The 11,381-nt window shown below is 39.6% G+C and overlaps 1 protein-coding gene across 1 annotated transcript; it reads left to right on the forward strand.

Annotated features, from left to right (window-relative positions):
- Nucleotides 1-942: 942 nt before the first annotated feature.
- Nucleotides 943-9,735, forward strand: LOC311266872 (serotransferrin-like). Its single transcript, XM_084369498.1, has 17 exons — nt 943-1,023; nt 1,113-1,261; nt 2,805-2,907; nt 3,006-3,197; nt 3,897-4,026; nt 4,200-4,255; nt 4,641-4,804; nt 4,925-5,078; nt 5,176-5,339; nt 5,446-5,542; nt 5,635-5,655; nt 6,123-6,287; nt 7,623-7,773; nt 8,203-8,270; nt 8,369-8,550; nt 9,044-9,236; nt 9,380-9,735. Exons 1-17 carry the CDS (start codon nt 984-986, stop codon nt 9,424-9,426), a joined length of 2,076 nt encoding a protein of 691 aa, XP_084225624.1. The 5' UTR covers nt 943-983; the 3' UTR covers nt 9,427-9,735.
- Nucleotides 9,736-11,381: the final 1,646 nt, after the last annotated feature.

Consider the following 11,381-nt stretch of genomic DNA (forward strand, 5'->3'; position numbering starts at 1 on the left):
TAAGTCATGTTTAGTCCTCCACAGTATGCAGGCTTATACTGAGCAATGGCAATCCTTTTTTCTGTCGGCACAGGTGGTCGGTGGCTCGGGAGCAGTGTGCGAAATACCCGTCAATATTCGGGGGTCCCCATCTCCCGATTGTTGCGCAATACCGATCTAAACCCAGTCATTGACCTTACCTCAGGTTACCTCAGGTTCCACAGATCCGACCTGTGATGACGTTCTAGACTCCGCTGTAAGACATCTAGGCCTAGCCTTTATATACATATCTATGGTCCCAACAGCCCCGAAATGACTCGTTTCACTATCATAATTTGAGCTGCACCGTTAATTATTTTACCCCCATTCAAGCTAGCCCGGCGCCAAACCAGAAGTTAGCCGGCTCAGTTGGATCCAGGTATTTTCATAGCCGGAAGTCTATTCCTTCTTTATTTAAGCGCCACCACCGGATATTGATAATGCGTCATCACTTCGCGTGGAGTTTATGCATTCCCATTGCACACAAAAGCCTGATCTTAGCGGGTTTAAGTGGGATTTTTGACCAGTGGAAAATAGAGATGCAAAGAAGAAATGTGTGAAGCTTAAAAATGACTTGATCTTCTTAATTGATTTATTAATTATCAATTAATTGCTAGCTATATGAATTAAAAATAATATTGGTTAAAAATATAAATATTTAGATAACAGAGAATCTTTTGTGAATTCCCATTAGCCTATGTGGAGACAGCCCAATCTCTGCTTCTCTGCCATCTCTTGTATCAGCAATAAAGCAATTTCCCCTCTGCGATCAATAAAGTATGTCTGATTCTGATTCTGGTTAAAGTACGCACTCCCACGAACCTCCATGCACGCGCACATTAGGAAACCTGAGCAAACAGTGTTTTTATTTGTGTTTTTTTTTCTGTCAGAGAGGTTTTGCTATAAAAGGCCGAGCTGCCTCCTGCACACTCTGCTCTGCTGACCTGGAGACCCCGAAGTCCAGCATGAAGACTCTCCTCCTTGTGGCGCTGCTCGGATGCCTCGGTAAAGACTTCATGTTTTTATTTCCACCACAGATTCTTCACAGGCTCGATTTGTCTGCATTTGTTTTACAATCCGTTTGCGTTTTGCAGCCGCCGTGTTCGTGGCCCCCGCTGAGAAGGTGAGATGGTGCGTGAAGTCGGACCAAGAGCTCCGCAAATGCACGGACCTCGTGGCCAAAGTCCCCGCGTTCTCCTGCGTGAAGAGACAAAACACCATCGACTGCATCATCGCGATTAAGGTGAGGAGAGAAACACTCACCAGAACATTAATGAGATGTTTGATTTAATCTTTAAGCAAAGGCAAAATTATTATTATTATTATTTTTTTATTGATGATCGATTGATTGATGGTGATGGAAGAACGATTCAGATCATTTACTCATGTCCTTAATAATTAGTTATATATAATATACTTACTGATTGATTGATTGATTAGTAAGAAAACAGAAGCTTGGACATATAACAACTACAAATATATTTTTATTATATTTATTTAAATATGAGCCAACTATTTTTGATTAATCTTGTAGCTGGTCAAGCTGGAGTTAATCAATAACAATGCATCATGTTTTATAACATTTTTTTTTTTAAATTAAAAATCTGAATCTGCAGAGTAAAAAGTACAGATGTCATAAGAATGTTGTAAAGTAACAAGTACAGTATTTCCCTCTGAAAGGTAACGCAGATACTCAAAAAGTTGCATCTTATGTGAAAGGGATGGGATGATAAAAGATGTTTAGATGTTTAGATAATGATGAATATCCTCACATGAATGACTTGAAAAAGCCGTCCAGCACCCTGTCGTACAGTCATTTATAGGTTTCTTGATTTGTTTTGAATTGCCTGTCACCGTGGCTGAAGTCATGGCTTGTACATTGTATCTCCCCAAAAACAAGTTAAATTGGTGGTTGAGGTTACCACCATTTATTTAGATAGATAGATAGATAGATAGATAGATAGAAAAAACGAAAAATAGACACCAGAAAATATGAAATTTCAATCAATCCATTCCCCCTGCCATAAATGAGAGTTATTGTACAATGTAATAGAAATAAATATATTATTTATCCTTTATTTGTTCAGGATGACCTGATTTACGATTACTTATTCATTTGACTGATTGGTTATGTTTCCTATCTTTGTTGCAATGAAAATATTTGTTTCCTAACAAAATGTAAGATTAAAGTGATTCCAGTATGTTTAAGTGCAATTGTAGTCTTTATTTTTTATTTTCTTATTTTAAGTAATATTTTGCTATGTAAAATATCAACACTAAAAGTAGGCTACGCATTATGCAATATATAATAATGACGTAAGTCATCAATAGTATTGATGCATGAACAAGAAAGCAACGTCAACAGAAAAAAATCCAGGATCAAAAGTTAATGAGGTCTATTCTGGGCCTCCATCCATCCTCCATCCAAGTTCTGTGGAAATCCATTTGATAGTTTTTCTGCAAACCTGCTGACAAACCAACCAACCAACCAACAAACAAACAAACAAACAAACAGACAAGGGTAAAACATAACCGCCTTGGTGGAGGTAATAAACATAGAGGAGCAAAAAGTACAATATTTCCTTCTGAAATGAAGAATTAAGTTGCATTTAATGAAAGTATTGAAAAAGTCCACGTATCTGAACACTGTGCAGAACTTCAGCACTTGAATAAATGTGTCATTTTCCACTGCTGCAACAAAACATGCATCAAAACATTCTGCATTTATTTTGGAGTTGTTGGAGAGGTCAGGCATCATTTTGGTGGTTTGTGTCGCTTTAAATCAGGCTGGTGAAGCAGACGCCATCACTCTGGATGGAGGAGACATCTACGCTGCTGGACTGAACAGCTACGACCTGCACCCCATTATTGCTGAGGACTACGGCACCAGTATGTTTACCAATCAGTACAAGAAAGAGGATGTCTCAGCATTTTTTATGACCTACATGTGAACTTTTGGCTCATGATTGTTCTGCATTCATCTTCAGCTTCAGACACCTGTTTCTACGCTGTCGCTGTGGTGAAGAAGACCTCTACCTTTGGCATCAGAGAACTCGGAGGGAAGAAGTCCTGCCACACTGGACTCGGGAAGTCTGCAGGCTGGAACATTCCTGTCGTAACCCTGCTGTCGATGGGTTTGATCCAGTGGTCAGGTTCTGAAGACAGCCCGGTGGAGGAAGGTGAGTGACACAAAATGTTAAGTTTAATCACTTGGTAATATACGCTTATTTGCTCTCTTGCTGAGAGTTAGATGAGGATATATGAAGCCACAACTAGCCGCCGGTTAGCTTAGCTTTGATAGAGACACGGGAAGACAGCTAGCAGCTCTGTCCAAAGATAACAAAATCCACAACAAGCTCCTCTAAAGATCACACATTATTATATTTGTTTAATCTGTACATAAAACTGAAGTGTAACAATTACAAGTTGCAAAAACAATCGGATGTTTTACACTCCGATCTAGACACAACTTGTTAATTAGTGAGCTTTAGAGGTGCTGGTAGGTGTTTTTGTTTCCCCGTGGCACCATTTGTGAAGCTAAACTAAGCTAAATGGCTGCTGGCTGTAGCTTCATATTAGACTTAAGGGTGGTATCAATCATCGAACTCTTAGAAAGAAAGCAAATAAGCATATTTCCATAGAGGCTGTTTTATAGGCTGATTTCAGTATTTTTATTCCCATTATATTCAAATTTGACTACTTTAAGGCCAACAAAAATAACTGCCCTTAATTTCCACACCCAACGTTGATGTGATCTGACGCAGCTTTTACGCCTTCACGTCAGAAATGTGAAAAATCCAAATAATAAACAGAAACATTCTTAAAACCTCTGTATTTCTCAGACCTTTGCCTCTGCCCTGCTTTTTTGTTTCTTGCAGCTGTGAGCAACTTCTTCAGTGCCAGCTGTGCCCCAGGGGCAACAGTCGGCAGCAAACTGTGCCAACTGTGCAGGGGAGACTGCTCCAGGTCCCACAGCGAGCCTTATTATGACTACGCCGGAGCCTTCCAGTCAGTATCAGTCTTTATTGAATCCTTCTCCATTCTACTATGACTTCTACTATCGTCTATTAACGTCAACACATTTATTGTCTGAGTGATTACCTGTCACAGTCAGACTGCACACTGCTGGTAACAATCTAACCTGTAATGCTGATGCACCTGTGGACTGGTCTACTTTACAGATGTCTGGCAGACGACGCTGGTGAAGTCGCTTTTGTGAATCATCTCACTGTCCCTGGTCAGTATCACACAATCATATTGTCAATTCTGCCAGATGTAAAAACAAAATATCAGAAAGTGTTTATGAATACGTGAATATTTACAAGTTAAGCCAGGGTTCGGTGGGGACAGTAATAAGGTGCAGGTCAAGAACAGAAACTATGATCTATTCTACTATGTATTGTATTCAGCACTTGAAGAAGTAGAAGTTCAAAAGAGCCCATTTAAACTCAAGCTAATTATCTGCTGCAGGTGGATCCTACACTGTACGTAACTGATATATTGGGACTGCATGAACCAAATATTTCAACGTAACATAATGTGGTAGTAAAAGGAGGGTTAAGAGCTTCATTCAGAACAAGAAGATTTGAAGTGAAAAACCTCATTGTTGTTCACACTCTCAGAGTCCGAAAAGCACAAGTACGAGCTGCTGTGCAAGGATAACACCAGAAAGCCTTTCGACAGCTATTCAACCTGCCACCTGGCCAAAGTACCAGCTCATGCTGTTGTCACCCGCAAGGTCCCACAGCTGGCCGAATTAATCTGGACAAGCCTCAACTCAGTGCAGGTATAAAACAAAAATATTTATACTGCAGAGAGAGAGAGAGAGTAAGCAATACACAGACTCATGATATAAAGGGATTCAACTAAACATGTCAATAACATCTGCTTACTTTTTGCCTTTCAGGAGTTTAACCTCTTCTCCTCTGAAGACTATTCACCTGCAAAAAACCTGATGTTCAAGGACTCGACAGTGAGGCTGGTGAAGCTGCCCCCGAACACTGATTCCTTCCTGTATTTGGGAGCTGAATACATGAGCACCATCCGCTCCCTCAAGAGAGGTACTATAAGCAGATAATCACATCTATAAAGCATCAGATAAAAACATTATTGGATGGCAGACACTGGCTTACGGTTATGTTGTACTTCGCTTTCCAGAGCAGATCACAGCCGCTACATCCTCTGCCATCAGATGGTGTGCTGTGGGCCAAGCCGAGACACACAAGTGCGACGTATGGAGCATCAACAGCATGACTGACAGCGGCACCGACATTGAATGCCAGAATGCTGCCACAGTTGAGGAGTGCCTGAAAAAGATTATGGTAAAACACCCTTGGATTAAAAAATACAGGATCTGGTACAAGCTGAAGACTTTTTTTTGCTCCTTTTCGTGGCGTCTGTCTCTGATTTTTCTTGATCATCCTGCAGCGTAAAGAGGCTGACGCGATGGCAGTGGACGGAGGGCAGGTGTACACAGCTGGGAAGTGTGGTCTGGTTCCTGTTATGGTGGAGCAGTATGATCAAGGTGTGAGACTTAGCACAGAAACCATTACATACAATCCTGTGTTAAACTTTACCTTTTCTACACGACTAATATTTCTCTGTCTGTGTCTACAGCACAATGCAGCACCACTGGAGGTAATGAACCCGTCTATATTTCTGTTCCTTCTAGTTTCAGTGATGTAGACTAAATTAAATGTTAAAACACTTCATTTCCTGATAATTTATGGGGATGTGTTCTGCAAAGATATATCTAGTTGAAAAATATATATAAAAATATAATCTATTTAAATCCATTTCAGTATCATTCATCTTAATCGCTTATGGGACAAATCTTACAGACTAAAAGGCTTCATAGGTTATGCTAGCAGTTAACTGGAATTAATTAATTGGAAAGGTACCAAATTACATGGCTATATTTAGGAAAGTTCATGAAAATGAATAAGAAAATTATTTGTAATTGACGGAGCAGAAAAATATGCTTGTTTTTAAGCTTGTATCTCCCAGCTTGGAGATTTACTTTTAAATAAAATAAAATAAATGATAACTAATTATTATCTGTCTGATAGCTCTCTGAATATTCTTCTGTACTTCCACTCTTGCAGGTACAGCCTCCTCTTACTACGCTGTTGCTGTGGTGAAGAAGGGTTCAGGGGTGACCTGGGAGAGCCTGAGGGGGAAGAAGTCCTGCCACACGGGCATCGGCAGAAGTGCCGGCTGGAACGTCCCCATGGGCCTCATCCACAAACAGACTGGTGACTGTGACTTCAGTAAGTGACTTTATGCTTCTTCTTATTCTGCTCATATACCACTAATTTGAGATCACAAGTGTGTTAAAGCAGCTAAAAGGAACTATCATTTCTTGTTGATTCTGGCGCGATAGATACACACTGGGATTTACATCCTGCTGTGAGTGTCAAAGTTTCAAATCACTCTTGCAGCAGATCCCTCTTGTGTTTGTGTGTCGCTTGATCGCTCAAAGCAGGATGTAAATACCGGTGTGTATCTATTGCGAGTCTCGTTCATCTTGTCTGGCGCGGCTTCCGTAGTGCAAACGCTGTGAGGGAGACTTGCGTGAACGCGGAGCGTGCCTCCAGGCAGATACAGTATAGTGACTGTTTAGGCTAGAAAAATGTCCTAAATGACATCGTTTCGAGTAAACTCTGGATGTCGCCACTTCAGGACACTTGGATTGCAGCGGACGAGCAGTATGGAGGAATATTACAAAGTTTTGTGTAGTGTTATGGACTTTTTTGTCTCGGGCATCACTTACGCTCGTTACATGGATTATTGTTGCTGGAGGGTACCCCCGCGGGTCTCCAGCTGCACTTTGAGGAATAAGAAACTACACCGGACTTCTCATCAGCATGTGGGTGAGTCGATAATGACTGAATTTTGTTTTAGAGTGAACTATTCCCTTAAGTTCTCAACATTGTCTCATAGTGTTATGTCTTCATTATAAGCCAAGAGTAGCAAGGCCAACATGAAATGTTAGTGATAGGCCAGTTTTTTTGCGACCATCTAGAGAAGTATCCACTGCCGTACCACCAGACTACTGAGCAGCTTCTTTCCTCAGGCTGTGAGACTCCTGAATTCATCCTCACCACTCCACCATGAAAAATAGGTTTAACTTTCAGAATAAAAAAACAAGCTAACCTTCTCGCTGATGGTCCTCTTTACTTATGTAGGTCATATAGAGGCATCAGTGTTTAACCAGCCAAACACTCATAGAAACATAGTGGTCCCATTCAGTGGAAATGTTTTACAGAACTGCAATGTTGTAAAATGTTCACATATTTAATTTGTTGGCCTACAAAGTCCACTTGTGGCAACTAAAACATTTATTTGTAAATGTCACAGTATGTTTTCACAATTCGAACTTGGATAAGTTCAATGAAATACTGTTGTCTTTGGTCAAAAAAACCCAACGATGTTTTCCTGAAGTGTTTTTGTAATTCTGCCAAAAAACATCCACCCTACAACGTCTGTGCTGTCGAACACCATAACATTACCCGCACTGGAAGAAAAGTAATTTTCGGGAGATGTGATTTCCTTTTCCACACCTCTAACCCACCATTCTGTCTGTGTCTCGTCCTTCTCCTCAGGTAAGTTCTTCAGTGAAGGCTGTGCCCCTGGAGCAGACCCCGCCTCTGTGTTCTGTAATAAATGTGTCGGCAGAGGCCAAGCTGTGCAAGACTTCTCCAAGTGCAAAGCCAATGCTAATGAGCGGTACTACGGCCTCTCTGGAGCCTTTAGGTAAAATGCAACAATTAAATTATTCTCAGCACAAAATCTTATGTGCATGCATGTTAAAAGAATAGTTTGACATTTGCTTTCCTCCTGTGAATTAGTAAAGATTCATACTTTGTTTTTGAAACCAGGAACATGATCCACAATGCACCTTAGCCACTGACATCAGTCAAGGCAATTTATCAGATTACATGCAGCTTCCTCTGGAGCCAAAAAAGGCTTTATACTACTTTTTCACATAATTAGTTGTACACCCCAAGACCTGTTAACACACTTGAATGTGTAAAATTGGTGGAGTTACCCTTTAACACAGGATGGTATCAATCTTCTCAAGTGAAAAAATATATATATTTCCAAAAATTAAACCAAACTATTCCTTGAATTACTCCTTCTGAACGTCCTTCTTCTTATTTAATGTGTTGTGTGTCACTACAGATGTCTCGTTGAGGGCGCCGGCGATGTTGCCTTCATCAAACACACAATTGTTGATGAAAACAGTAACGGTAAGAGCCCGACACTAACCTGTTTTTCATCTCAGCCGTGACTGTTCTGTTGCCTACAATGCTATAACATTCCTCCATGCTGTCTCTCCTTGTCAAAGGCAATGGTCCAGCATGGGCTAGTGGTGTAAATAAGGATGACTACGAGCTGATCTGCCCGGGAAAGACTGCAGTGCCGGTCAGTGAGTACCTCTCCTGCCACCTGGCCGTTGTTCCGGCACACGCTGTTGTGACTCGTCCAGAGAGCCACGGTGACGTGGTCCGCGTTCTCCAGGACCAGCAGGTTGGTGGTGATTTTTAAATCACCTTTAGTTATTGTTGGCTTCACTTTATCAGAAGTGTAGAAGTCTTTTTGGTGTTACTGCATGGAGCAGTTTTGTTGAACTATGAAGCAATACATTTGCACTGCATATTATCTATTTTGCTTTATTTTATTTTTATTTTATTTTTATTTTTCTCCCATGCTGGAAAGTAAAAGGTTGCCTCCCAGAAAAGTCTCTGTCCTCAGCCAGACACATACTGTCCTGCTCTTTACCGTAGCAGATGCGTTGATTTTGTTGTTGCATCGCTGAAAATTCAAATTCTGCGCACAAGCAAAACGATTATTTCTGTGAAACTACGACATGCAATATTTGGTACTGAGGTAGAAAGATACAGGGTAAAATTCATGATTTGGGGGAATCTTTTTGCACCATTATTTTCAAGCCTCACGTCAACATAATATTTTTACTCTGTTTGCCTCTGTTCCAAACCTTAATTTTGTTTTCATTTGTTAGACCAAGTTTGGTACCAGTGGCAGCGATCCCACATTCAAACTGTTCCAGTCGGACTCAGGAAAGAACCTCCTCTTCAAGGACTCCACTAAGTGTCTGGAGGAAATCTCAGCTGGAACAACCTTCGAGCAGTTTTTGGGACCAGAGTACATGGCTACCATTATGTCACTCAGAATGTGCCCCGAAAGCACCTCAGGTTTGTACAACTGTGGGTTGAGTCGAGATTAACAGGACAATAATTTAACAGATCCACCTAGAAGCATCACACACTCGCCATGAATATGACGTGTTCCTGAGCTGCATTGTAAGAATGTTTTTGTCTTTGTCTCTGTCCATCAGATCTGGAGAAATCTTGCACTTTCCATTCCTGCCAGCAAAAAAACTAGTGGCGACCATTGACCATGTGGTGCCTCAATAATTCAAGCACCCTACCTACACTTCCCACGCTCGACGCAAAAATTGCCTTGTGTGTTTTCTTACTGGTCTTGTTGTAGAAGTTTTTAGGATCGCAACCAACAAATAAAAAACACATCAATACCAGAACCTACAAATCAACTATTCCGTACCAATCATCTCCTATTGTAGTTATTTTCATGCTGTTGAACCGTAATGTTACATTACCTGTGTTATTGGATCAATGTTTAGTATTGCAAACACATGCCTGACTTTTCTCAAATAAAGCCTTTTTAACGCTCTTTTGTGTTGACTATAAGGTTTGCTTTTGTAATTGTGAGTTGTTTGTATGGAGTCAAATAAGTGCCATAAAAAGAGAATTAGTCTATAAAATAATAAGAAAGAAATTAGTGATTAAAAAGAGGAGTAGATAAAAGAATAAGTAAGTAAACAGAAAATGAGGAAACAAAAAGAGAAATAAAAAATGGTGAAATATACAAAAACAAAATATAAAAGAAAATCTTATTTTCACATTAATTAGTTCATTTATTATTCACTTTGCTTGTGTATATTCTTTCTTATTTTAATGTATCTATGATCTAGCTACGATAATATCATTTATTTATCACTTTATTTTTCCTGATTCATTCCTTATTTTTCTCCATACTTTTAGACATGGTCTTATAATTTGTAAATATCACTTAAAAAGTAAGTACACAGCAGTTGAAAAGTATATAAAATGTATATAGTGACAATAATATTAACCATTTTGTACATATGGACCTGTTGCAGTGTAGTGTTCAATAACAAGTACTGTGAGCGGTAACTCATCCCGATAAGAGATTCCAACATATATTTATCACTAAAATAATCATCACTTCATTTTACTAGTTGGAAATTTATTTCACAAACCGAAATATGAAAATATAAATACTGTGTGTGTGTGAGTAGGCCAAAAACACATGGGACACCAGGCTTTTTTAGTATTCTGGCCGTTAACAGTCATAACATCCTATATTACAGGGTGAGTATTCAGAGTACATGGATTAAATCTGTATCGTGCTTTCGCGATGTCAAAAATTAGGCAATAGACAAACACATTCTTGACTGAAGCTGTCGGCCAGACAAACCTGCTGTCGGGCTCCACGGCACAAATGAACTTTGGGCCCTTAGTAAATAATACAAGACACACCTCAAGGCCTTTATCTTTTGATTCGGTTTTCTTTTACAGAAGCACATATTCCCAAACACTTCCTGAAAAGCTTTTGAGCTTTTGACTCTAGTCAGACGATTGTTCCAGCATCTCAGCTGTGGGATTTGTTGATTTCTTTTAGTCATATGTGATTTTTAACTCAATATCTGTTTGTTGACTGTTTGTTGGAACAATAAATATTTATTAGTTATTATTATTTTTACCTGTGTCTGTTTGTTTTGTCGGTTTGTCAACAGGTTTCCACTAAACTCAGATGGAGAACGGGTCTCGGCCCAGAATAGACCCTGTTAACCCTTGGTGCAGATCTGGATAAAGGGGTGGATCTAGGAATTTTTTCTCACTTTCTTTAACATTGTGAGATAGGGCACTTTTCAACATTTAAATAAAAATCCAGATCTAGCGGATTTAACTATGTCCTTATAGAGGGTAGTCTTTCAGCTATACAAATAACAAACAGGGCACTGGATTAGACTGAATTAAAGGGCTCTGAAAATATTCAAATGTTACTTTTTTCTGGCATTTTAAAGAGAAAAATATGAACTGATTAGTGAAGGAATCATTGTCAGATTACTGGATTATGAAAATAGGGCCTAATTTAAAACTCTCATTATTTCTATAGTCAATAATTACCTATCTATTAACCACGAGTTGAGTGAGTTAAATGAGGTGCACGGCAGAGTACAACATTTCTGTTGTATGGGCCATTTCATTAACTAGCTCATACTTTGACTAATT

This window comes from Pagrus pagrus (genome assembly GCF_965226575.1).
Source record: "Pagrus pagrus genome assembly, chromosome: 12".
Taxonomy (NCBI): domain Eukaryota; kingdom Metazoa; phylum Chordata; class Actinopteri; order Spariformes; family Sparidae; genus Pagrus; species Pagrus pagrus.